The sequence below is a fragment of the Amia ocellicauda genome, chromosome 4 (genome assembly GCF_036373705.1).
Source record: "Amia ocellicauda isolate fAmiCal2 chromosome 4, fAmiCal2.hap1, whole genome shotgun sequence".
In the NCBI taxonomy this organism is placed as follows: Eukaryota; Metazoa; Chordata; class Actinopteri; order Amiiformes; family Amiidae; genus Amia; species Amia ocellicauda.
Window position 1 is genome coordinate 10262667 of NC_089853.1, and position 27996 is coordinate 10290662.

Below are 27996 nucleotides of genomic sequence, written 5' to 3' on the forward strand. Positions count from 1 at the left end.
CTATTCTGTTGATGGCATTTCAAAAGTCAGCGCTGCCTTATGGGTTTCTTAAACAAGTGTTATCCTTGTTTTCTATTTTTTTTTCACAGTAGCTTAATTGAGGACCTAGTTACATTATCCCCAGCTGCATCTTTTGCTGTTCATGCAATATTTTTGTTTGACTGTCCAATCTCTGTATTGTTTTTATACTTGGAATGATTTTAATCACCCACTGCATTAGTGTATACTGGAGTGTATCGAATACCTCAGACTGAAACCCTTCGGCTGCCTCTTCCTTTTTGGCAAAACAACATCAATTTTCAAAGGCTGTTGTAAATTGCTTTCTGTTTATTATTATATGATTATCATCATTGAGATGCTAACAATCACAGGTCTACAGACAGTACTGAGGAATAGTTACGCTTTTTATTTACAAAAATGAGAACCATACAACAGTCCAGGATGGGAAGGCGCAATGGCAGCTATGCTACGAGAAGAAGTAATGGCTCAGCCGGACACTGCACAACACCAAAGAAAAGGTAAGAGTGAGTTGTGTCTGTGCCAGTGAGCTAGTTGTAGTCTGGGTCGCTCTTGCAAACAGTTGTCTTCTAATGAAACAGTCCAAGCTCCAGGGTGCAGGGTGGGTGCATGCTGGGGCAGATGATTCCTGGTGGGATGGCTTACTTTCTGCGGCGAGCTGCAGCTCCCTTCTTGCTGCTGTAATAATGCAAGAACACAAAAATAACACACGTCAGTTTTCCCATCCCAGCAGGATAAGAAATAAGCCTGCAGAAATTTGATCCAATTTGGAGGGTCACTCTTTTGAAATGATGGCAAGCAAATTGTGCCTTAATTCTGACTGATAATGACTTTCAGTTATCTTTCAGCTGAGTTCCAGGGTGTAACTGGTGGATGAGGGCTAGGGTTATGGTTGTGTCTTGGGGTAGGATTTAGGGCTGCTACAACTGCGATCAACATCAGAAATCAAAAGAAGATATTTCGGTAATCGAATTGCGTGATTTAGAATGGGCATGCAACACAAGATGCATTTTTTGGCCTGTTATATACCATATACCCATATATTTAATATATTTAACATCTTAGCATTAGAAGCCTTTAGGCCAACATGTTTTAAATAACAAAATCTAATTTAATTTAATTTAATTTGAATGGTCAAAATATTTATGCTGCCTCCTAGAAATGTATTTAAAGTAAAGAAAAATAAGAACTTAAAACTAAGGCTTTGATTATAGAGATACATGTCCTTCCCTGGGAAAGATGTAGGGAGTTTCTCTCTAACATGCTTGTAACAAGCACTTTAGAGCGCATAGAAACACAATGCCATTAGGCTTGCTGAAAGAGAAGAGAGTAAGCATGCTTTCTGTCAGCCCATGCAGTACTTACCATTGTGCAGGAAAACATGTGTGTGTGAATATCAGAAACAATGTATTGCATGAATCTGCCACTGACCAAGCAAATATACTGTTCAGAAGGAATAGTTTATTTTCAAGTCATGGAGATCTATGTAATACTTAGTAAAATTCTCAACACACCTTGGCTACTGAGGTCATATTGTCTTAAAATTCCTTGGACAAGCATATCCGAAACACCATTGATGGTGCTATGTGAGATGGCAAAGAAGATGCATGCACAATAGAGGAGGCAATTGATGTTGCAAGAACTGGCAAGTGTCTGTAAATCATCATCATCATCAGCCTATATTGATCCACTGCTGAATGAAGACCTTCCCAAGATGTTTCCACTTGCTTTGATGTGCAGAGTCTCTCATTTCTCTTATATCAAAGCATGTACTGTACATTGCAAATATAATACATATCGCAAGCATGATATATGCACTGGGTTCATACTTGTAATATACACGATTCAACATAATTGGCAAAGATACTAAAATTAAGTTAAAACATAAATTTGTAATCTGCCAGGTCCAATACTGTCATGCATGTTCTTTGCCTAAAACCTTGCAAACAGACACACACTAGACACCACAACACAGGACCAGTGGGTTTCAGGAATGCAATGGTAGGTTACATGTTCAGTATGATCTCCATGAAGTTGTTAAAACAATGTGATGATTGTAGTCCCCAAAAAGCTGCAGGTCTATAACTTCATGTGTATTTGTGTGCTGTCAGATCAGTCGACTGCACAGGTGCATGTAATGGTTGTAAAAGTGTTGTGTATAACAGTAGTAAAGGTATTTAGATTAAGTTAATTGGAGTGAGCTCTGAACAACTGGCCTTGACTGTACCTGAGTCACAGTACACTTTGGCTGGGGAGGAGGTGTGCTCTGGCAGACTGTGGATACTTCCAATAATGCAGGTGCCAGTACAGATGTCAAGGACCCATTGTGGAGTTATTTTACTCATGGTTTCATTGTATTGCTTGTCACAATAGCTCTAAGATCCAACGCAGCTTAATGACGATGGCTGTGTTATGTTGTTATAACGGTGGTGGTGGTGGTGGGTTTTTTAGGGGTGGTTTAATATTATGACAAAAGGCATTTCTGAGGAGGGGCCTCCAGACAGAAATGCACCAGATCTCCATGCTGCTATCTGATGAGATTTGGAGTGGAACGTCCTGGGAGACTCTACTTACTGCTTCTGCAGCTCATCAATGCGGTTTCTGAGAGAGATGACCTGAAAATGACACATTATTGCATTTAATCGAAAGGAAAAGCAACTCTCCCTGTGGCCGGGCCAGCTGGAGTTACCTTGGTCATGGTGGAGACTGCTCTTCACAGAAGGCTTCCTAAGAGTTGAGGTGGAAAACAAGGGCCAAAACAGGCTGAAGGACCCATGCCTGAGTAAGCACAATGCACCCAATAATTGATTTCCTCTTTCTTAACAAGATCTCTGTTTGGTATTGACATCTGAGGTCTGAAGCGGTCAATTCAGCATGTTAGCTGTGTTACAGCTGCGTGTTTTACAATAGGAAAAATAAATACGGTATATTTGACAACAGAGCGTGGTGCTCAGTTTGAAAATAGGTTAGTTTTATGTATCCATATAAAAGGAATTATAATCATAAATAAATGGCAACACCAGTTTAATTTGTAATAAATGTACTTTTGTTTTGCATTGCTATACAATATTGCAGAGTAAACCAATCAAATTAAGGTCACGGCTTTTATTGAATGTTATTGTCTCTATTCTCTGTCATGGTGAACATTGTGGGCTGTCCACAGATGGTATTTTGACACTTGTTTTCCAACATGTTTGAGGTGAAACATGGCCTCTGGAACATAAGACCCAGATTACTTACAGCGGCTTTTGGTAGGACCTCTTTTACTGCTAGGTGAAGGAGCAAAGAAGTTTAGTTTGACCGTCTGACTGACCCAAGAGCTGTTACTTACCGTAGGCAGCAGTGCCAAAAGCCTGGATACAAGGTCAACAGGTGCAGCGTTCTAATGTGCAGGTGGAGTCAATAGAGAGGACAGGAAAAACAAAACTGGCTGACTGTCCAGTTAATAAGAATTTTCTTTTTAGACAAAAGTCTCTGTGACTAGAATGGGATTGACTTCCTTTGTTGAGATGGTGGTTATAATTGCATTTCGTGTTTACCGAAGTCCCGACTGTATGACCCCTTGAATGCCTTCCTGGCAAACGCTGACCTGTTGCCCCATTTCTATGGTCACCCTAAAGCTTCCCATGCAGGCAGCCCATGCTGTCTAGGCCAAGTCCTGCAGCCTTCTCACAGGAGCCTGGTACTTACAATTTACTGAGCTCCTCCACTCTGCCACGTAGTGCTATAATCTGAGGAAGATCGAAGCAAAACTGGTTTTCAGTGCATCGTCGTGACACTTTATATCTGATGAGGGGGCTCGCTGCCCAAATTACTATTTGACATAAGTTCGGTGAGCTCAGATTGTGTGTTCTTCAGTGAAGTCTCTACAGAGAATGGATTTTTAATTCCAGTGCTCAATATCACAGAACTTTTTCCAAACATAGCCTTGGGCTTTCCCTCACCTGGTTGAATTTAGCAATGTAGCAGGTTGTTTTAACACATCTGCACTGCATTGCACTGGATTAGCCACAAGTAAAAGATGATTAAATTACTTAAAAGAACATACTAATTACAAGTTGTGAATGTTTGCTGAAACCTGTACGGTAGGAAATATCAAACATACTGGCAATGTAGCTGGTTGCTAATAATAGATATCTCTATTTGGTACCCGTGCGTCTTCCATCTTCATTATAGACATTTATCGTCTGTCAAACTTCTTTTAACTGCAGGGACTTCTTGTAAAATCCAGGTCCTATGTTTTAAAGTAAGTACACTGAAGGTGGGGAAAAAAACTACACATCTTTTTAAATCACAAGGAGATCAGAGATACAGGCGCTTCTGTCATCTGAATTGGAAAATGTAGAAGCCATCGAGATGCAAACACTCACCTCATACTTCTGTCTCTTCAGCTTCTCACCAAAGTCGAATTTATCAGACTCCAGGCTGTGCATCCAGTCCCACATCTCCTTGGCCTTCTCCCTGTGGTGGGGAAAGGAACACGGGAGTGAGTCAACCTCAAATTCACAACAAAACTCAAAGTGGACTCTGTCAAATGTGTGTTATTCTTTCTTCCCCCCCTTACAATATACTGCCCATTCTAAGTGGACTGTATTGTTTACTGCACAGCTCTGAACATCTGACTCAGAAATTACTCTTACTTCAGTTTATCCTCACTCAGATGATCAATGTTAAGAGGCTTGCGTCTGTCTGCCAGGATCTTCTTCTTCTTTTCTCTCTCAGTCTGCTTCTTGCCTCTCTTCTGGTCAGCCTGGATTTACAAGGATAGAAACGTACATATATACTTAAAACATATTTCAGAGGCCTGAGGACTGAGGCCTGATCTTGTATATACCTTTTCTTAAAAGAAAAAAGTAATGGCAAGATAACCATGCAAGCGGGTCAAAATAAAAATAAATCAATGGTAATTCCCTTTAATAATGTTTCCATTTACAGATGTGCAACTACATAATAATAATAATAATAATAATAATAATAATAATAATAATAATAATAATAATAATAATCATCATCATCATCATCATCATCATCATCATCATCATAACTCTGCAAGTTTAAATTCTAGGCTTAGGATAACCACAGAAGAAAGTCCTGGGTTTTACACATTGTGTGGTGCTCAGCTGCTTCAGTACAGACACACACAGTACCTGCAGTCACACTGATGCATCTACTCTACTGTGGACGGACAGGTTACCTTGGCCAAGTAGCTGCTGTACTGAGAACCCATGCTGGTAAGAGCCTTCTTCTTCTTGGCATCTTCATCAGCTCTCTTCTTCTGGTCCTCCTCCTCCCTTTTCAGCCTCTCCTCCTACAGAGCAGAGCACAGACACACACACAAATATACCATCAGTGACCTGCTTATCTGTTTCCACATCATCACCTACGAAATGAGCACCGATGTTATGAGGCCCTCTTGGATGACTGTATCTCTGTGTCCCTGCCAGTCAAGGTCCGGATGATTTACAAACCAGTAAAGGCATTTGTATAATTTTGAAAATGTTTGACTTTTTTTATTGAATTGCATTAGTGGACTTTTGTAATGCTTGTTTAATCTTACATCGCCCTGGATAAGGGCACCTGCCAACAAATAAATAATAAAGACCCCTAAAGTTGATATTGAGTTGATGTGACACTCTCGACACTCTCGAAAACTGATTGTGTGTTGTGCTGGCTGGGGCGTTTCACCCCATTACTGCTATACCTTCTGCTCGTGATGGTTGGTTCTGCAGAGACCTCACTGTGCACGGACACTCACCTCACGTCTCGCCTGGCGCTCCTTGTCCTTCTCAGCTCTGATTCTCTGCTGCTCTGATCTCTCTGTTCTACGCTTCTCCTGTAGAAGCACAAGCAAATAACCATCAGGGCCTGCAGTCTATGCCACAGGCTTTTCTTTGATAGTGATGCATATTAACTGCTCCAACTAGGTAGCCCTTGAACTATTACACTTCTTGTGGAATTGTGCATTTGAAATCTTGGATAAAGACATCGACCTTAAAATTATCTATCTATATAATCATAATCATAATCATAATAATAATATGTAGATGTGATTTATTTTTCCTGAATCATCTTCCCCAATTTCCTTTCTTTTGCTTTGCATTTGCTCTTTTTCTCTGTCATTCAGTTTCCACACTACTACAGACCCACATTCAGAATGAAAAACACTCAACACGGATTAATTACATGCCATCTCGCTACTGTCGATCCAGATAATCTTTTCACATCTTTTCAAACAAGCCAATTCCCTGGGGAATGTGGGAAGGCCGCAGTGTAGGTGATCAATAAGGCGCCACTCACAATTCTGTCTTTGAGGGCAATGAGCTCCTCCTCTTCTTTCTTTCTGTGCTCAAAGTGAGCATCAATCAGACCTTGCAGCTCTATAAGGTCTTTGTTCTGACGTTTCTTCTGGATGTCCTGTTGGGCAGAGAAGGATGGAACAAGACACATTAACTCAAACATAACTACTCCTACTAGACTGGATTCAGACTGTGCTCAGAACTGTACCAAGAATGTGATGCATTTATATACTGTACTACACAGTCATACAAATTAATGCACACAACCTCTAAAGTCAAAACTATATAGTATATTTACTCACATCGAAGTCCACCTTCTCCCCATCAGGGATCTTTGGTGCACTGGGTCTGATAAAAGATTTAATATTTTTTGTAATAAGTACAGTGTAATTTCAGGACATGCATTTGCACTGGAAATAAATGGCAGTACAGACAGTACAGGCATTAATCATTATAACCCAGAAAATATTAGCATAGTTTTCCATTTGTTTGTTTGTTTCATTAACCTGGTAGCAACTGAGGAATCATTAATTGTGTTATTGTTATTTTGTTCAAATACAGATTTTTCTGACATATAAATTATGTTCAATTAAGTGTAAATAGTTTGTTTCTTGAGCATTGATAACATTATTAGCAACCACTGAACTAAAGCTTTACCATACAACTACACATTTAAAAGTATACTGAATTACATTGAGATGAACCTCATGTGTTTTTAATCCTTTCAGATATTAAAATGCTATAAAAATACAGACCTGCTGTAGTTTGTAAAACAACAGTATTAACAAACTGCTGGTTTTATGTCTTTTTGAACATTTATAATTATTTTTATAATTTACTTACTTGAACTTTGGCTTCTCATCTAATCATTCAAAAAGAGAAAAGGATATTTCACAAAGTTAGAAATACACAATGATGAGGGGAACAAACCCTGGCATTCAGACTGCAATCCAATACATTATCTTCAATTAGAAAAGACAATAGTTTGTTATATTGAAATGGCTTCTTTCAATCAAACAATACAATTAGAGACATTAATTATTATGAAAGTAATACACATCCAGAGTATACTTTCCCAAGAAATGTAGTAAATTACTTGGGTTAGTCTAAATACTTTCAAAACAAATATTACATATTTGGCAAAGTAATAACATTATTTGATGTACAAAATTCACACATATGCAGGATATTTTAAATGTGTCTATGAATAGTTTGGTACTTACAGCTTAACTTTATTTAATATAAAAATACTAAGACATAACAGGAGAAACTATATTGCGCTCAGGGTTAGATACACCATCCATTATATAATTTTTCAATTAAATATTTCATGCTACAAAAATATAATAATAACACCACTTCTAATTTGTTGTTACAGAACAGATGCAGATGAAGATTATGCAAATACCACTGGGTATCATTGGGTTTCATTGGATAAGCTTTTGGCTTGACCATTCCGCCCACCCCCACAAGTGAAAAAAATAAAATAAATAAGTATATAAAACAAAAGCAAGCAGACAACGGCAAGGATGACGACTGTCTTGCAGGAAATACAAACTACCATCGAGATCTCCTTCTTCAGCTGGTTTGGCGCATGTCATGCGAAGCGAAGAAAGAAAGAAAGAAGCAAAGCAGAGATGAGCAATGTAGTCAAACAATAAAGCAATGATAGCATTTTATATTCGTTCACCCTTTACACTTTCATCCACTTCTTTACAAAACACTTTGGGAGAGTTGTCCGCTTCAAAACTGATTTAAATCACTCACATGATTCAATTTTGCGGTTCTCATTTGTTTAGCTAATCCAAAATAGACTTAAAAAATAGAATCAAAACAGCAGTGTAGATACCTCTTACAAATAAACATCATTTTATCAAGGCCTCATTAATAATCACAAGTAGATTTAGAAATACATCAACATACCTTCCTCTTCATAGGCCTCTGGATTGTGCATGCAGCAAGCATTGAAAGCAAAAGCAAAAACAAAAGACATCATTTGCAACGAGAAGATTAGAACATGCCCTCAAAGTGCTCATGTTCATAAAGTAAACAGTTGCCAAGAAAATTGCACATTGAGAAGCGAAGCTGACTGAGCAGTAACCTGGGCTGAGGTGTTTGGGCAGTATGCACATTTTGGAAAGATACTTTAGCCTATCAGCATCCCTAAAGTCAGCGCATCTTAAAACACCCCAGCCCCTACACATAGGTGCAATCAAATTGTGGAATTTAGTAGTCAATTTAACATTCTCATGGGAAATACAGTGTGCACATTCACTCAGCTTGGGAACTCAGAGAGGACAAAAACAAAGACTTTAACAAAGACGAAACATCTTGTTCCTGCCACACTATTGTAAGTTTTGTCATCACAGTTCAGCCACATCAGTGGACATGAGAATTGATGTATTATTTCATATGTGTTTCCTTTCTCTGTTAACTTGTTGCCGCTTGTTTGACAATGCAGCACAGGTGCAAGGACACGGACAGGGACAGTACAGGTTTGTTTACTCAGTTTACAGATCCACATTATACAAATAGTTGAAGGGCCAGAAACATGTTGTAAAAGGAGATCAACAAATTGGATGGAACAAAACTGACCCAGAAAATCTCCTTCAAGCAGCTTTCACTGACTTACTTGCACTGCTGACCCTTGCCTCTTAAGTTGTTTTTTGTTATTTTAAAGGGGTTAATAATGTTAAGGAGGAACAGAGTTTCACCAGGGTTAAGAAGATTTAATAAGAAATGGGGATCTTAAACCAATTTCAAATTTAATCCAGTCAAGTATATTGTAGGTGTTTTTGTCTCTTTATCGCTTTCTTTTATAACAGGCACAAATGGATTAAAACATACATTTCTCAAACTTACCAATTGATCAGAAATAAGATCAGCCGCAAGGATCAAAACCGACACAGTGATGTCAAATATTCACCCACGGTTATAATAGACATCTTTGTAGATTGTAATTGTCTTGTGACATAAGATCAGTAACAGTGCATTGACTTTTACAATGGTCCATTTACAATCTGTGGGTGACTGATCACATATGTGTCTTGAAGCTTTTAAATACTAAAACATAAAATAAAATAGAGGTAGCCAGCTTAGTTTCACCAAAAAAAAGCATTTAAAGCAGATATTAATTTGCTTTATATGCTGCCTGAGAACACTAAGAGCATGGTTCACCTGAAGCCATTAAGCATTGTGACATGCGGCTACAGCAAGTTGATACAATATCTAGATTTCTTCATAATGGACAGTTATGAAGAGGAGGTACCTCCAATGAGGAAACTGCTATATTAAAACACAATCTATTCACAACGAATGGAGTCAGGACATTGCACGGCCTGATGGGATGGTATTACAATCGGTTTGATGATGCTGGAGCCATCATGGGCCATGTACATAAACATTGTAGATCATGTAAGGTTTACCACGCCCCTTTTAAAAAGATGAAAAGATGGATGTATGAAAAGATGGACGTTTTTGTTTTTTCTCCTTAGGAAAAACAGTTGATGGTAAATTTGATCAATAGGGCCCTCTAAGTCTTGTGAAGGATGAATGAATATCAGGTGATTATCATACCTTCATCATGCTCTTCTTCATGCACCTCCTCGTGGTGTATTTCTTCAGCAGGGAAATGACATGCAGCAAGCAGTCAGGGATAGAAAATGTGTTTAAAGATCTTTTTAATATAAAGGAGAATCAGTAGGGAAAAAAAGCTAAGTAAAAAAAAATCCATTAGCAGGGAGGCAACAAGCAGTAAGGAGACAAGGAAACAAGGTCTGCAGGAGACACAAAAATAAATAGAATTTTTTTTAAAGTAGCCATTAGAAAATGAACGATGTTCTCTTATGGACCGGAGAAACCTGGCTTGGAAGTTTAACATGCAAAAATGGGATTTGGGAAAATCAGTAAATAAATAAATCATACATAAAAGTCATCCATTCAGTGGTCACCCTTAACTAGCTTGTGTTTGACAGACACACAAAAAGCAGGACTAAAATTAATCCACTGCAAGCACCTAATCATTCAAAGCATCTTAGAAGAGCTTGAAATACAAAGCAATACAAAACAAACGTGACACAACATGACAGAGCAAAACAAAAGCATACAAAACAGCAAGGGGATATGAGGCGTCAGATTGATGGAATGAGTGCTAACCAAAAACGGGATTTCCACCAAGTGTGAAGTATGCTGATCATGGACCAATGCAGAGCAACAAAATTGACCTTACATAGTAAAGACTAACGGATGATTAGCCATGATTGTGTGTCAGTTACAGCACCAACAATGTAAGCAGGGGTCTAGTCTTTAGAGTCATTGTCATTGCCACTGTAATATGTGACAGATAATGAACCAAATGTTGTGAGAATGGTACAATGAGAAGACCTTGTTTGGCTTAATTTTGCTCACAGAAGAGGCATAACCAGACATTATAAAATTAACTGCAATGTTGTTTGAAAATGACAAAAGCAGTTTTTATGGCACTAAGCAAATATCTGATTTTGCAACAGGTTGGTCTTCACCTATAACCAAGGGGAATCCAAGTGTTCTGCTCTACAGCGGTGGCACACTGCTCCAGCACACAAAACACAGTGATGAGACGGACGATTGGATGGGTTGAGGACATGGGGTGAAATGGAGGGACGGGATTTCTGACATGCTGACGCACAGCTGACACAAGATGCTGTCATGAGCAAGCAGGCTTCGTCAAACACATTGAAAATTAAGGGTGAAGACAAAATAAGAATCAAATAAAAAACAGTCAATAAATTAGTATCAGGAGAAGGGACAGAAAAGTAGAAATCATGGCTGTTTTGTTTCTTTACCTTCCTCTTCATATTCTTCATTTTCCGCAAAAAAGTAGTGAAATGGCACAGTTAAAAAGAGGGCACCTCTGTCATGTTATATCATATTACAAAATAAAGGCTTTGACAAAAGCATGTTATACATACACAGCTTACATCATTCTAGCTGCCGAAATCATATTGGCTCTGATTATTCAACAGTCTTTTTTTTGGTTGGTTATATCTTTAGAGAAACAATTCCTGCAGATTGCAAGGCCTTAACGATAAAACTGACAGACACTGGTAAAGAAGGGCAGTGTCATGTGAGTTTTAGTGTTAAATCAGAAACAGATTGCTAACGTGCAGAAGAGGACTGTATACCAGCAAAAGTCATAAAAAAAGCCTTCCAAGCAAAGTTGCAGGACTTGAAAATGAAAATGTGAGAAGTTTTCAAAACCTCTTGTTCCACTTCTCAATGAGCTCCATTATTTCTAAAGGTACAATCCAGATTTAAATTTTAAATTGAAAAAAGTCATATTATATTGGAATGCAATTAAACAATTACAAATATTGTATTTAATTTGTATAGATATTGTTGATCTCAAATATGTTATATGGAGCCAATTGTGTTCTATAGCAAGATGCTTTAAAACAAATCACAATACTCTTAACTGCAAAATACTAACATTGTATCCAACAAAATCTCCACTGACGTAATTTATTTTTGGTATGTTTATTTCAATAACTATTTTCTTGCAAGATTTGTTTCAAAGGCAATACAATCCATTTGTATTGGGTTGTAATCTGTGGACACAGTGCATATTATGTCTGTTTCCAGCTTCAGTACCTGCAACTATACATTGGTAAAATGGAGTGCATTGTTTACAACCTGTAATGGTTTACTCCAGTACCATTGTAAAAAGCTTTAAGTACGTATTAAGCCTTGATTCCATAGAAAGCAGCATTCTATTGAATTATTTGAACCCCGTTGAAGTCAAGCCAAACCTGAATAAAATATTTGCCCATCACCTTCAAATTTTCCCAAAAATAAATTCATACAATTATTATTTTAAAACGTATGGGACAATAAACAACAAATACAATGTACGTAAAAACATATTCTTGCACAGTATATATTCGACCACTAGATGGAAACAAAGAACCTTAAATATAGATTAACTGAAGGAAAATCACATTATCACTACATTGTGTAAAATATACTGTAACTTGTAGAACATTATATATAACATTTTGATTTAACAAATTAAAATTAAGTACCACATTTTAATTCAAGACTAAATGCTGTTTACTTACCCTCCACATGTTCACTGAAAAACAACAGAAAGAAAGGCAGTGACAATGTGACATTTTGTATTAAAATAATTCACTATTAAAATCAGAACTTTACATTGAGGAAATAATCACACTAAAATACTATTTGTGTTATACAGTAATTGCATTTGTATGGGTGAACTGTTATGAAGCTAACTTTACAAATCTATCAAATGATTTGACAAATTAGTTGTTTTGCATATGGAACCTACTGGAACAATGCCTTCAAATATTTGAAAGCTATTTGGATATAATGGTGATTTTAAGAGGTGTTATCAAGTCCTTATTATACAAAGGACCAATAGCTGCATTCAGAATCAGCACTCATAATAACAATCATAATAATCATAATAGGATAAGGTTTGCCATGTAGAAACATCAACACATATAAAAAGATAATGATTATTAATTATTCTCATCAGCAGCAGCAATTAATCCTCCCCTGGTGTGATTTACTTTGAAAGGACAACACCAGGTTGTTTTTTAAAATGCAGTCAAAATTTAATTGAAATAAGATTATAAATGCTAGTTTAAATGGGCTGTGTGTGCACAATGCATAAATGTCGAGTTGTTTAAACGGTTAGTAATGGCATGCCAATGACGCCTGAGGCCCACTTCTATGTCCATAAGTTCTGAACTTTATCTATTTATAGAGACGTACTGGGAGGACCTCCCTGGTCGAATTACTAAAAGAGTAACTTATCCTATATATATATATATATATATATATATATATATATATATATATATATATGAAAGCAAATCAATAGCAGTATGAATAATAGTATACTCACACTTCCTCTGTGTCAGACATGTTGACAGTAGACCTTACACCTGAAGAGAAGAGCGTAGACGGAGAGAGAGAGAGAGAGAAAGAGAGAGGTCTTCAGAGAGAGAGTTCAATAAGAGCGCAGAGCTGTGTGCACGCAGGCTCATTTATAGCCGCGAACCCTGTCATCCTGGCCCCTCCCTTTCCCACGCCAGCGCAATAGGCTCACACTTAAGGAGACGCACGTGGCCACAGAAAAAAGGAAAGGTGATCAATTTGATCTTATCTTCTGTGGGAATGATGACCACTTTCATCTTTTATCCCACCACCAGCAGACAGATTTGAAGTCAGTCGTTTGTATTAGTATTATTTATATGAGTATTGATCTGTGCCAAGAATACATTGTTGTGCACCTGCTACGCCAAGCTTCAAAGCGCAACTGCATTGTCTCCATTCCAATACATTAATGCTAATGCTACAAAATGTCAACGGTAAACACTGTTTCAGAGCTGGAAAATACCACCATATAAACCACGCCAGAAGCCTTACTTTGACAATGAAATAAGCTCTTTCAGAAAGCCAAGGCGCACTGAAGGATACCGAGTCTAAAGTCTGGCTTTCAAGGACTGGAGTTTTATTATTAGAAACAGAAATGTAACACCCCATCAGTTACACTCCTTAAACGATCCATGAGAAAACGCAAGCCTCTAGATTTGTTGAAATATTTGTTCTGGTGTGTGTGTGTGTGTGAGTGTGTAGTAGTATGATTCACACATAAGCCAAAGGTTCTTGCTTGTTATAGAGCACTGAGGTCAAGGTCTACGACCCTTAAAATATATTTTCTGCTGGCTGAATCTCATATAGCACATTATATATACATGCCTAAAGTACACGTCATCTTTTTAGTCACTGTACACATTTTCCTCCTTAGGGTTTAGACATGTCAACTATGTTAGAGAAAAGGAAAGCAATGTTTGTGTGCTGGTGTTTGTGCCCATGAATGATAGAAACATATATAAATATAATGTAATTTTAAGTCCTACTCACTTCTAATGGTGTTCATAAATAAATATAATGATACTACAGTAGAGCCCAACATCGAATACACAGACAGCTGGGAATGTCTTTCAGAATTAGTCCAAGGATCATATTTCTCAGTCTCAGCTCAGGTTCTTTCTGCTGGGATATCTTTCATAATTTCCATTCCCTCTCCTTATCTGGAAATTGCTTGAGAATACATGCCAAAGCAAGGGGTTATTGGTTATTTATTTTTGTTGACTTTTTCACCTTAAAATAAAGCTTTCCAAAAAGTTAAAGTACAATAGAATATAGCAACAAACCAAACTAGTAATAATAATAATAATAATAATATACTGAATAAAGGTAGCATAGAACTACATAATGGTTATGATTACACGCCTGCTGTGGGATTCTCTTGGGTGAAATTTAAATCTGGTTGGACTAGTTTCGCACAAACCTTTCTCATATTAAACTTAACATCTGAGGAATTAAGTGTGAGTTGTTCATTTTTAAGAAGCATTTTTGAATGTATAATTCACCACTGGTATTGCGCATCAGTTTTAAAGTTACACACTGTAATGTGGGGGGAAACTGAGTGTATGACATCATGCCCAGAAAGGGGCATTCATTGTTTATAGGAACGTGGTACAATCTGATGGAACAGCTCTTCCCCAGATGTTCAGTATCAGACATTGGATTTGTTACAAAATACATAGCAAGGTAGGTATTAATAGGTAATTTCGAATCTAAATCACAGGGGAATTCTGGACATCCCACTGCTGTCATTCCTGACTCTATGGTCATTATACTTGTATTATCAGCCTCCCCCTACTAAGCCTACATTGTCATTGCAAACATTGGTACAAGTCCGAAAAATAGTGACAAGCACAAGGAAGCAAATTGTAAATCCCCGCTTAAAATACACCCCAGCTCATCTGACAGAGAAACCTGACAACAATAAACAGCTACCAAACGTGTTCTTTGACCTTGTGACATCATACCCCGCACAGGCACTCCTCGTGAAAATAATTCATCAACTGCCATAGCCCATTTGCTTACTCTATTCTGTTACTCTTTAACACACACACATTGAATCAATAACTGTATGTAGTTCATATCTATGGAACATTATATCACAATGAGCACCAATACTTCCTAAAAACATTGTACATGCTTTAGATTAGTTGTTGCACACAAAACCATTGCTGTTTCCCATGTCTAAGCCTTACTATTCTGTGTACATGGTTAAAAATGTAGGCAATTAGTTAATTATCCTTCAGCATGTCACCAATGCATGCACGTGTAAAGCATTCAACAAGGTAACATGTTGTAACACCACTATCCTGTCAGAGGTGGTTTTCTCTCTCCATGAAAACAGATGAATGCCTCCAAAGGTTCTTTTTATGGTGCATAAAAGCAAATTGATTTCCTTCATTCACATGTTGTGTATTTTTCAACTGTAGGTCCACTCTACACTTATTTTGCTGTGGGCCTGTTGATTGGAAAACAGACACATAATGAACCAGCCTCCAGGCACGGATAAGTGGTGACACAAACAAAAGTGATGTGCATATTCCAGGTTTGAAAGTTTGAATTGAGTTCCCTCGGGCAGCTAAGCGTCTCCTACAGAAAACCTCAGGCTACAAAGGCACTCTGTCTTTCTCTTACCTCAGAAAAGCTGAAAGGAGTGAGCTCCCTGGTGGCGGAGACGGGCTGTAGGTTCTGCAAACTTCCCAAGGTGATTAAGTCCTCCAGTTATAGTGATATTTGATCTCCCGAGGAACCTTATTGGCTGTGGCTCTATCAGAAGCAGGGAGCTCTGGGGGCAGATGATGTCTTCGCAGAGGTACTGAATAAGGAAATGAATAGATTATGCAAAGGAGGGAAGGCACAAGTTTGGAGAAGAGCACCGGGGACTACTGTTGCTATATTTGCAACCAAACTAGGCAAGCAAAATTACCCAGGGCTCGGTTTAGAGGGACCTGCTGAATGCACTACAGGAAAAGCAAAGCTCAGCATGGCAGTTAGGCACAATTCCTGCAATTGAAGGGACTTATTAAAGAATTTGCACTCCTGATGTTGAATGTAACCCATTAGCCCAAGATGAAGAGAAATATAACAATTCTGTAGCTTTTTTTTAATTTTTTTTCAGCTAAAGCATATCAGAGATGGTGTTCGTCTGTCTTATCCTTTGTTGAAAAGGCCTGAAAAACACAATCCTGCAAGAAAATATAGGACGGATGCTTCATGTATCCAGGAATTGTTTATTTCTCCAAGTGCTGTTAATCCGGGGTGCCTGTGGGAGGTTAAAAGGAATCTTTGAGGAATCATAGATCCTACAAGCTGGCTTTTGTTCTATCACAATATAAGCTAACGAAGGCCACCCAAAAGAAAAGTAAAATGTGCTTATGACATTACAAATAATATCCTATACCCAGACTGCTTCTTGTTCTTGTTTTGATCCATGAATTCTGCAAGATCCCATTCATTTTGGACACACCCTCCTTGGAGTCTGAACAAATGTAAAGGGATTCCCTCAGGATCCCGACTAATTGACTATAGGTTACCTCTCTGAATAAGCAGAACTGTTAGGGCAGAAAAGTCTGGGGCTCACCTCATAGTTTCCAGTAGGGGTTGCTGTACTTAGAAAAGGAAAGTGGATGCATTGACCACAGACCCAAGTTATCTAATGTGCTCAAACCACCCCCTGTCCTGGTTGACAGTCCTTGTAACTCTGTCACAGTGAAACATGTATTGAGCCCCGTCTCTGGGTAGATTTTATTTTTGGAGTGGCTTGGAGATTGTGCCTTCCATTTGTAGGAAGGGTGCAGTAAAGACCAAGATGAGATTTCCCTTCTGACACTCCAGGCTGGGACTTGCAGGCAGCAGCTAGTAGCCCCCCACACAGCACCCACTCAGGTAATCAGAATGCAATTCATATTTTCTGCTTTCATTGCTTGTTAAAGGTGCTGATTGCATGTACAGGGGTGCAACCCCTAACAGATGCAATATCACTGGCTGTTAGACCTTTGCCCCCCAGAGTGGGCTTGACCCAGAGGGAAATGGATTTGTTATAAAGTAGTCTGGTAAATTCAATTAAAATATAATGTGGAGGTGTTTTCACAGCTTTATATAATATATGCATGATAGATGTTATTGTTTGGATGTCATGACATTGATGATTTTGTTGATGAGATATGGTTAATGTAGCTACTTTGAAACTGAAAGGTTGTATTGGTTGCAGCATAACATGTTTGTCTTTCGTTTTGGATTTGCATTTTCATTTGCAACTCGTTTTTTTGTTTTTCTTTCAAGGGTATTAAGTGAATTATCATCAGTATTAATCACTTCCTGGTAAGTTATTTACGGCCTTTATTCCTTTACCTCGGATGACCGTGTCAATTAATTGACCGGCTATTGCACTCCCAATGCATTGGTTTGTAGATTTTAATGCACAGGGATTTTCTTAGTTTTTTCAAATATTTTGCAATTGACCTCTTAGCAGCTATTGTTTCAACTTTAATTGTTAAGCTATTATTAATCTTTCCTCTTTTGAACTCGTCTCTTGGAGGTGTACCAAAACGTCTAACCTAGCAGTACCTTAAAAGGCTGGCGGCCCCTACTCATATATCAAGGGGAGGAATCATGTTCTTCACAGCTCTAGCTCCATTGCTGCAGACGCCAGACTCCTTTAAGGCATTCACAAAGGTGGCAATATAACCTTAAGACATAAAACAGCATCACAATGGGATCAAATGGGGAAAAAATTAATTCCTTCATGTGAAGATGTCTGCCTCAGTTATCCATGCCCAGTCTGTCCCAGAACACAAGCAAGGGTTTACTGACTGCTTTCAAAACAGTCACTGTGCAAAGCTATAGACAGGGGTGGGGTAGGAGTACAAAACAAATCATCCATGCTAATTATCAGAATTGGTATTGTTTCTTTTTTTTCAATACCTCTCTATCAGGTCACAGGTTTTCTAGCCTGTATCACATGGCAAGTGAGTTAAAGTCAAATTCAAGTTCAATTTTTCAACAGTCCCGCAGTGTCAAATTTGAAATGGGTGGGATGAATTTCACCTTGCAATTCCCCCTGGTGGGTGGAGGCCTGCACTTGATGTTAGTCATTAACTTCCTAAATCACAATGAGGTACCAGAATAAGCAAAAATACACGGAGAACACTGTTTACATGACAAGAATTGGTGCAGGAGACATAATGCCTTTAAATTACACAAAGCAATAAGGTGGCATGTATTTTGTATTAAATAAAACATTACTACACAGATCTGTACTGTAAAAGAGCTCAATTTAAATTGTAATTAAATTAATTATGTAATTATAATTTAAAATCTAGAAAACTTGCTCACCTTTTTATCTGGATTTCTTTAAACGTTGTTCTCCATCCTGATCGCATTAGTCTGTGTCTAGCTAATGCTAGTTTAGGCCTCACCTTTCCATGGACAGCAAACAGTGCACATGGAAAGGGCCTTTGGAGACCTATCCCATCGAGCAGATACAGGATTAAGACAGGAGTGCAGACTGACGTGGAGTTGAATGCTTTATAGTTTCCTGCAAATAAGAGTTTCTCATACTTGTGCCCAATGGGAAAATCTCCCAAGATTACCAGATGTTTACTCCTTCTTCTTACTCTTTCTAGCCTGTATTGCCAGGAAGATTACTTACAGAACCTGACAATGTATAAACTGGAGGGAAACTTCAAACAGTTTCTTCTTATGTTTTGGTGGACAACATATAAAACCAAACAACCATACTGCCTTAATCGGACAAACAAGAAGGTTTATTCATGCACAAGTGACATCTTTCAGTGGACTGCTGTGCTGTTGCTCACTTTCAGCAACCGATCGTGCAGTCAGAACAGGAAAGCAATAGACACCATGGATCAATGTTACAATATAGGAAAACAGCTTGGGATACTTCCCTCCAAACAGTCCTGTTCAGCACTCACTGTTCCCGAGAAGTGCAAGATACGCATGTGTTCAAAAAGCTGTGTCTCGTGAAAATCGGCTGAAGCAAAGAGAAATGAACCATAATGGAGCAACAACAGAGCGGGCAGATGAATGAAAGATTCAGTGAGCTACAGGAGTGAAATGAGATGAATTGGTAGAAAACATTCACACCTTTAAGCTTCAGATCATTTATTCATTTAATATGATTTTCAAAATTGACTTCCAAGTTCATGTTTCAGCACAGGCCCTTTGCTTTATGATCTGGCTGCTTTTCTGTGATTTACAAGTGTGAAAGTGATGCACCACGTAAAGGACAGCTCTCAGCATTGAGGAACAGGTGAAGGTGTCACATGATATCCTCAAGTCTTCCATCTAAAATTAGGCCACAGAACTTTCCAGCTACCCAGGAGACATTCATTTCAGCGAGTGTTAAACTTGACTGACATCCACATTTTCCATTCTGGTACATGTAAGTTCTTAGCTTTGTTGGAGGAATGGGAAGTTTTTAAAGGTGGTTAAAAGTTCATTAAGCACAACATGGCTGCTCTTGAAGGCTCCATATGAAGTCAAACAACAAACACATGGGAGGAGGAGGACATTTTTGTAGTTTGACAGTGTAGGACATACATGCCTACTAAGTAATCAATAATGCCATTGCTTACCAGTGAAATACACCTCACTGTAAGATGATTGATTTCACTAATTTTGTCTTTTGTCGCTGAATCCGAATAGCGAAGATAGATGGTTTCAGCATTTGATACATACAAGCCCTTTACTCATAACAGAGAAATATTGCTGTGATGTTCAGTTGAGGAAGAGAGGTCAATTTAGTAAATTGGCTGGTAACACAGACACTGAGTAGTCCACCTGATCTTCAGTCCTTCAGCACTCAGTTTAGTAAGGAGGAAAAAAAGTAAACACTGGGTTTTGTCATTACAAATTGAGAAAATAATATTAATAAAAAAACAATTAGCATGATATGATGTTAATTGCTTAATTGTATCATGCAGTGCACCTGTTTGCATTTATTGCATCTTATCATTTATTCAGGTTTTTCCCTTTAATTTGTTACACGTCTGTGTAAGTGTGTAATGTTTTTTGTTTTATTCTATAAACTGCTGACAACAGTACTCCCAAATTCCAAATAAAACTACTGTCTTTTAGAGCATTTATTTGCAGAAAATTGGTCAAAATTACAAAAAAGATGCAGTGTTGTCAGACCTTGAATAATGCAAAGAAAAGTTCATATTCACAATACAAATGTTTTAACTTAGGAAGAGTTCAGAAATCAATATTGGGTGGAATAACCCTGATTATTAGTCACAGCTTTCATGCGTCTTGGCATGCTCTCCACCAGTCTTTCACATTGATGTTGGGTGACTTTATGTCACTCCTGGCACAAAAATTTAAACAGCTCGCCTTTGTTTGATGACTTGTGACCATCCATCTTCCTCTTGATCACATTCCAGAGGTTTTCAATGGGGTTCAGGTCTGGAGATTGGGCTGGCCATGTTAGGGTCTTGATCTGGTGGTCCTCCATCCACACCTTGATTTGACCTGGCTGTGTGGCTGGAAAAAACAATTTTCAGAGTTGGCAAACATTGTCAGAGCAGAAGGAAGCAAGACCTCTTCCAGGACAACCTTGTATGTGGCTTGATTCATGCGTCCTTCACAAAGACAAATCTGCCCAATTCCAGCCTTGCTGGATCATCACCGATCCTCCACCAAATTTCACAGTGTGTGCGAGACACTGTGGCTTGTAGGCCCAACCAGGTGTTGTCCAAAGCTGGAAACTGGACACATCAGAGAAGATGACCTTACTTCAGTCCTCTACACTCCAATCCTTATGGTCTTTTGCAAACCTCAGCCTGGCTCTTCTTTGCTTCTCATCGATGAAAGGCTTTTTTCTATCTTTGCACGACTTCAGCCCTGCCCCTAGGAGCCTGTTTCAAACCATCCTCACCGTGCACTTCACCCCAGCTGCCATTCTTTTTGTAGGTCAATTGATGTCATCCTACGGTTGTTGAGTGACATTCGAATGAGTTGGCAGTCATCCCGGTCAGTTGAGAGTCGTTTTTGCCCTCTACCGGTCTGTGGCTTTGTTGTCCCCAATGTCTGCTGCTTGACCTTGTTCTTATGAACCGCCATCTTTGAAATTTTAAGGATGGAAGCAACCCGACGTTCATTGTATCCCTCTGCCAGTAAAGCCAGAATTGAACCCTTCTTTTCCTCACTCACAATTTTCCTTTTCAAATCTTTTGGCATGGTCAATAGTTATTTTTTGATTCCAATTACTTTCGAGGTACTACTAGCACTGTTTTTGCCATCCAGCTGGTCCTATTGCAAGAGGATAGTGAGGATACTTTTCCTCAGTAAATAAGATTTGGTTGAGGTGACACCTAATCAGTACCTCATTCAGTAGAATGAGGTGTGCCTGTGTTGGAATTCAACAGACACTGGAATGGAATGGCTGCCATACACGTAGAGATGCTGATTTAATACAAAATTGCAGTGGTCTCTTAATTTTTTCCAGAGCTGTATGTGTGTGTGTGTGTGTGTATATGTATACACACACATTGGTGACAAATTAACAGAAAAACCTGAATAAATGCAGATGCCTCCAAACAGGTGTACTGCATGATACAATTAAGCAATTAACATCCTATCATGCTCTGTGGCATGTATACAAATGCTGAGCAGGCCCAGTTGACCTCGATTTTGGATCAAGATGGCAGTGCATAAACCCCTCATTACAAAGACAAATGCACATTTCAGAGTGCAGTGTGAAAATGATGTGAATCATATGCTCTGGCCTTCACAGTTACCAGATCTCAACCCAATTGAATACCAATGGGAGATTTTGGACCGACGTGTTAGACAGCGCTCTCCACCACCATCATCAAAACACCAAAGGAAGGAATATCTTTTGGAAGAATGGTATTCATCCCTCCAGTAGAGTCCAGAGACTCATAGAATCTGTGCCAAGAGCATTGAAGCTGGTCTGAGACACTTTATGTTGGTTTTTCCTTTAATTTGTCACCTGTCTGTATATCAGTATGTCAAAGCCCCTTTGTGTTGCTTAAATGTTATCTAATTGTGTTCAGAGTGTGGTTTATGCATGTTATTAATTCATTACTACATTGATTGCATAGATGATAAATATACATAATACAAAAATACGAACAAATGAAGGATTTTCTGCCTATACCAAAAACTCAAGTGAAACAGTCAGGTATAATACCATGCGTTTACTTGCCAGAAGTCTCCTTAATTTGTGCAATGTTGAACTTGGTTTTAGAACTTCTAAGAGATATTTTATACTTGATAATACTCAAAGTGATCTAATATGTATAATTGGAGTGAACAAACCACAGTGGAATACAGCTTAACCATTTTTTATTTAAAAAATAAAAAAAAATCACAATAATAGTGGTACATTTCAAGGGTAATACAAAAAGCAGTCCCTATACATTTGTTTTAAAATGCATGTAACAGCTAAGCCTATTTAAAATAATTATGTGATAGTTCATAGTTTGCCAACATATAGAAGGACATTGCCAAGATCCCAAAATTATGAAGAAACAATTAGTACAGCTTTCAGAAAGTCCTTGTTACAGTTAATCAGCTGTGATGTTGTATTAAAAAAAAAACATTTTTCCTTATTTCAATTTTCAAGAAAGACCAGTAATGTGTCTTAATACTCATAATTCCAGTGTGAGGCTTCAAGCTAGAATATCATACAAACAAAACAATCATTTTTTAGTTTTTCTTAAACATAGTTCTGACATAGTTCACACTTCTAAATTCCCTTAGTAGCAGCAGACATTAAGAGTGATATCATTTAAGTATAATAGTTAATGTGTTTGAAAGTCACACACGATGGTGGTAACCATCTTAGTGCTTTATTGGCATTCCTCTACCAACTTACCACATTTTGTTCCATATACCGTCTAGCTGTAAAATTTAACTTTTCTTTTGTGTCTAAACATGCACTAGTACAGTGCTTTGATTGGTGGATCAGTAAATCACTTTAATGTTCAGTGCTCTGACTGGCACAGTTGTCAGATAAAGCCTTTTTCTATGATTTGGACTTATAAAGAATCAAAATTCGGATGTAATGGTTAGATTAAGAGATTTTATAGTATTCAATACTGTATCCAGCAATATGTTAGATCACAAAGCACTGACACTAGGAAGGGCATATCAGTAGGAATTAAAACTTTTTTGGTTAAATGCAGCATATCCATTTAAGGGACATACACAAAATTATTTAGAAACGCAAATATGGACCAATGCCTCAAGGGATGCACATGCAACAACATATACAATATGGGAATTAATTATGTTGAGTCTATTAGAAAACTGCTCCCCCTTTCATTTTTTTAGGCATCTTTTCATGAACATAAAAGCTTTACGTAGTTAAAAAAAAAAAAAAAAAAAAAGACCTAAGTGTAGTTTCATTGTTTAGGGACAGGTTTGTAAAATAATTACATTAATACATTTTTTGGACTGTAAAAACATTACTCGTATATACATTGATATTTTGGACAAAAGTTTCTGTTAACAATTCCAGTACAAAAAAAAATACAAAGAGAAACCGTTCAGTAACTGAAATTCTTTTCTGAATCTTGGATGATATTGTTATTGAAAACTTAAATGTATTCTCAGGTTGTAAATGAGACTGAACAACCCCCTAGCTAAAATGTGGGCACTGACTTTGAAAATTATATCTCCAAGAGCACTTCTTATTGTACTTGCTTAGAAATGCTACAGTTTAAAATGTATTTTTAGGCTGCAGTCAGGATATATGGTAGTAATATCAATGGGCCATTTCACTTTGAAGTCTCTTGTGAATCAACAAAATGCATAAATAAAAAAAAAAAAAAAAAAAAAAAAAAAAAAAGAAGGCAACAATTTTTTAAGGTGCATTACCAGTCTTCAATTTTTCACAACTCTTCCTGGCACAATCCAGCTGAAATACAATACAAAAAGATGCAAAGTTTTAGAATTAATTATTATGAAATGTTTTATTCTAAAAATGATCATTTGCTAAGGCTAAATATGCAATCAGAACAACAGGCTTGTTGTGATGTTATGCAGTTCTCGAGTGCTGACAAACTGCTAATGATAGAAATCTATATTCAGTTTCACTAAGTAACTCGAGACAAAGTGGAACCCAATCAAACAGGCACACTCAAAGATTTATACAGCAATTAAAGAAACCTTTCGATGCTGACTTTTGCAATTCGATGCCATTTGATTTTTAACATGATTGTAAATTGTATCAGCCACTATTACATTTAGAAGCAGATGATTCAATAGCTAAACTCCATTTGGGCACAAATGGTAAAAAACTACAAATAAATGCCACATTCTTCTTTCATCTGTTCTGTACAGAAACAAAATCACAGTCTACCAAAACTACGATTTAGAGATCCGAAGAAGAAGAGTACTTCATGAGTTCATAGCAGTGTATTATAAAAAATGCCCATTCAACCCCAAATCTTTTTCATTGCAGGGGGTTAAGATGCTGATGTCGTACACTTTAACAATTGCTAACCAACCAGGACTTCCCCAGCAGTACCCTCCCCCACTGCTGCCGAAGCCTAGCAAGGACAATGCCCGGCTGCAGAAGCTGCTGAAGAAAACCTCCAAGAAAAAGTCTGTCCCCCCAACCCCGCAAACCCCTGTCCCTTTCCGCTCCAGCCTCTCCCCGGTGAGTGAGGCCAGTCCTGACCTCGAGCGCAGCGATCACTCCACGCCTCCCAGGACACCAGAAATGCCAGCCTATGCGGGTACCCTGCAGCCATCCAGGTTCTTCATCAAGCCAGTGATCCAGCACGCACCGTCCCCGTATCCAAACCAAATACCCTTCAGTTACGGCAAGCCCGGAAGAATCTCCCCGCAGCCGTTTACTACACCAAGCCGTGCCTTAGAACATCAAGCTCCGATCCACAAGCAAGCTCCTGCCCCAGCTCCTGCCCCCTTTCAACAGGCTGTGGAAAGGAACCATGCTCATCCTTCGACTCTGTTCCCTACAACAGCTGTGGCAGCAGCACCGACAACCAAGTCCCTAGGGCTTGAGGGCAATGGAAGCTCTACGCACTTGGAATTTACCACTCAACATGCATCTGGAACTGAAGTTCCAAAACCCAAAACCCCTTTATTTGATGTTCCCCAAATCAAGACGTACACAGCGAAAAGTTCAACATATGAGGCATCACTTTATGACATTTCTGGAATTAAATCAACTTCTTATGCAACATCTTTGGCAACACTTACAAGAAGTAAAACTCCTACATTTGAGGTTAGGAGAGTTATGACACCAACATATGAAGTTTCCACGACTAAAACTCTCTCCCATGAAGTGCCCAGGCCAAAGACCCCTTTGTTTCAAGTTTCCAGGCCAAAAACTCCTGTTTTTGAAACACCTAGACCCAAGACACCATTATATGGAAGCTCTCCAGCTGGAACATCATGCTATGACATTTCAAAGGCTGCACATGAGATCCCAGCTGTTAAGACAACTATACATGCATTTCCTACTCCTAACACACCATCTTATGAAGCATCAAGATCTAAAGCCCCTTCTAATGATGTCTCTTCAACTGTAAAACCATCTGTCGAAGATGTAGGCCTGAAATCACCCAAGTTTGAAGTCTCTCAAAATCAAAATAACATTTCCCCACATGAAGCTTCGAAAGCTCCTTCACATGCTGTAATAAGTCCTAGAACTCCAAATGGATTACCAGTATCCAGTGAACTCTCGTATGAGATTCCAAGACCTAAAACCCCCTCCAATGGAGTGTCAAGACCCAAGACTCCTTCGTATGAAGTCCAGAGATCCAAGACTCCTACCCATGATCTCTCTAGACCTAAAACTCCTTCATATGAACCTCCTAAATCTAAGCCTAAATCACAATATTATGGCATGACCCCAGCTTCAATTTTTGATAGTGTCCGAGCTGCCACACCCTCTTTTGGCATTTCGAGACCTAAAACCCCAACAAATGAAGCATCAAGACCCCAACCCCCATTATATGAACCATCCAGACCTAAAACACCTCCCAATGAAACATCCACAACATCATCAGCAACTCCATCTTATGAAGTCCCTCAATCCAAAACACTCACTAGAGAAATTGATGGGCCTATAACCTCTTCAAGTGAAATGACAGGATCTAAAACTTCTATGCTTGAAGGGTCTGTCCATAAAGCATCTATGTATAGTTTATCTGTAGCTACATCATTATCTTCAAATGAAACCCCAAGACCAAAAACACCTTCTAATGATGTACAAAGACCTAAAACACCTTCATATGAATTACAGCCAACTTATGAAGGATACAGGGCTAAAACACCCACATATGAAGCAGGGGTGCCCAAGTTCCCAATATATCCAATGTCAAGAGCTAGAACATCCACTTATGAGTTCAATAGGGCAAAAACACAAACCACCAAAAGTGTAACTGAAACGCATATCCAACAAGAGAAAGCACCAACACAGGAAGCACCTAGACCTAAAACACCTACTTACGAAGGATACAGAGCTAAAACACCAACACAGGAAGCAGCTGAGCCAACACCCCCTGTATATCCAGTGTCCAGAGCTAAAACGCCTACTTATGAGTTCAGCAGGGCAAAAACACCAACCACCGAAGTTGTGACTGGAAAACATACTCAACAAGAGAAAGCACCAACACTGGAAACACAGAGACCCAAGACCCCTACTTTGCAAACTACTAGGGCCAAAACTGCTATGAATGAAGTTTCAAGTGCAGATACCCCCCAAAAGCCTTCACTGCCAGCAAGTCATCCAAGTGGTGTGAACCTAGCTCTGCCTTCATCTCACCCAGGAGATGGGCTTAAAGACCAGGTTGCAAAAGCCAAACCAGAAACTGCAGAAGCCAATGTCACTGCTTCACAAGACAAAGCAGCACCTCCAGCTGGACCATCAGCTCCAAAGGAAAACGGTAAAATCAGTGACTCTTTTCCAAAAGCAGAACCTCTGCTAAAGGTACCGCAAAAACCAAAGGGGCTGAAATCCAAACTCAGTGGCTGGTCTCGGCTTAAGAAGCATATGGTGGTGGAGCCTGAAGAGCCCAAGTTTCCCGAGCCTGAACCTATACCTGAACCCAAGCCTGAGTCTGAGCCCAAGAAAGAAATTCCAGAACACAAAAATGACAAGCCCAAAGCCTCAGAAAGTGCCGACCAGTCCAGTGGCAAGGAGGTGGAGAAACACAAAGACTCCAGAGCGACTAAAATGTGGGATGCTGTCCTGTTTCAAATGTTTTCGGCCAAAGAATGCATAATGCAGCACATCACCAATACCAAACCCGAAACTGAGAAAAAACATACCGCACAGGAGAAAAAAGACCTGCCCTCATTTATCTACCATCTGCCCCTGCTCTTGTACAAGCCACGGTTCGATGCCAGGAAGTTGAAAGAAGCTGCTTCAAGACCACTGACAAAAATCACTTCCGTATTTGAGATGGGCTTGCTTAGTCGCAAAAACACAGAGGAAGAACCAAAAGACTTTAACAGGACTGCCAAAGGGTGGGATTTGAAATAGACAAGTTGAGAGCAGATCTGACAGTCTATTGTATGGGACACTATCAAGGAAATCTATCATATATGAAAAGGAGATAATACACTTTGGCCTACAGCTGTTCTGTCTTTGCAGAGAAAACCATAGCTGTAAAGAATTAAAATAAATACAAAAATAAATGAATATTTAATCACATGACAAGCTTGTTAATATATACATGTAAAAATATCTGTCCAAGTCAAGGACCATAAACACATATAAAGG

At 38.6% G+C, this 27996-nt stretch overlaps 3 protein-coding genes across 13 annotated transcripts in view; 1 reads left to right on the forward strand and 2 right to left on the reverse strand.

The window, feature by feature from the left end:
• Positions 1-386: 386 nt before the first annotated feature.
• Positions 387-15989, reverse strand: tnnt3a (troponin T type 3a (skeletal, fast)). Of its 6 annotated transcripts, none has more exons than XM_066700959.1 (15): positions 15885-15989; positions 13222-13261; positions 12410-12423; positions 11138-11152; positions 8238-8255; positions 7876-7896; positions 7158-7176; positions 6617-6662; positions 6316-6432; positions 5774-5851; positions 5213-5326; positions 4659-4768; positions 4389-4479; positions 2593-2633; positions 387-696 (listed from the first exon to the last, which is right to left on the reverse strand). In XM_066700959.1, the coding sequence occupies exons 2-15, from the start codon at positions 13239-13241 to the stop codon at positions 660-662; spliced, it is 741 nt and encodes a 246-aa protein (XP_066557056.1). In that variant the 5' UTR covers positions 13242-13261; positions 15885-15989; the 3' UTR covers positions 387-659. The 6 variants fall into 6 exon arrangements, with proteins under 6 accessions (XP_066557056.1, XP_066557057.1, XP_066557058.1 ...); XM_066700960.1 differs by lacking the exon at positions 2593-2633 and adding an exon at positions 3709-3749; XM_066700961.1 differs by lacking the exon at positions 8238-8255.
• A 943-nt stretch (positions 15990-16932) lies between these two features.
• Positions 16933-27927, forward strand: prr33 (proline rich 33). Of its 2 annotated transcripts, XM_066700966.1 has the most exons (3): positions 16933-17135; positions 17532-17570; positions 24703-27927. In XM_066700966.1, the coding sequence occupies exon 3, from the start codon at positions 24712-24714 to the stop codon at positions 27754-27756; it is 3045 nt and encodes a 1014-aa protein (XP_066557063.1). In that variant the 5' UTR covers positions 16933-17135; positions 17532-17570; positions 24703-24711; the 3' UTR covers positions 27757-27927. The 2 variants fall into 2 exon arrangements, with proteins under 2 accessions (XP_066557063.1, XP_066557064.1); XM_066700967.1 differs by lacking the exon at positions 17532-17570.
• The window catches only part of lsp1a (lymphocyte specific protein 1 a), a 66072-nt gene continuing 60639 nt past the window's right edge, over positions 22564-27996 (reverse strand). For all 5 annotated transcript variants that reach the window (XM_066700971.1, XM_066700972.1, XM_066700969.1 and 2 more), the window contains one exon: positions 22564-24156. In XM_066700971.1, the coding sequence (XP_066557068.1) occupies positions 24131-24156 (26 nt within the window). In that variant the 3' untranslated portion in view covers positions 22564-24130. The remainder of the gene's footprint in view (positions 24157-27996) is intronic.

Bases quoted from the DNA above. Each gene is read 5' to 3' on its own strand.
- tnnt3a (XM_066700959.1), bottom strand. From the start codon at position 13,241: ATGTCTGACACAGAGGAAGT. The intron at 5,852-6,315 runs GTGAGTGGCGCC...GTGCTTCTACAG, and splicing joins TTGCCCTCAAAGACAGAATT to GAGAAGCGTAGAACAGAGAG. The intron at 697-2,592 runs GTAAGTAGAGTC...GCATTATTACAG, and splicing joins ATTGATGAGCTGCAGAAGCA to CAGCAAGAAGGGAGCTGCAG.
- prr33 (XM_066700966.1), top strand. From the start codon at position 24,712: ATGCTGATGTCGTACACTTTAACAATTGCTAACCAACCAGGACTTCCC.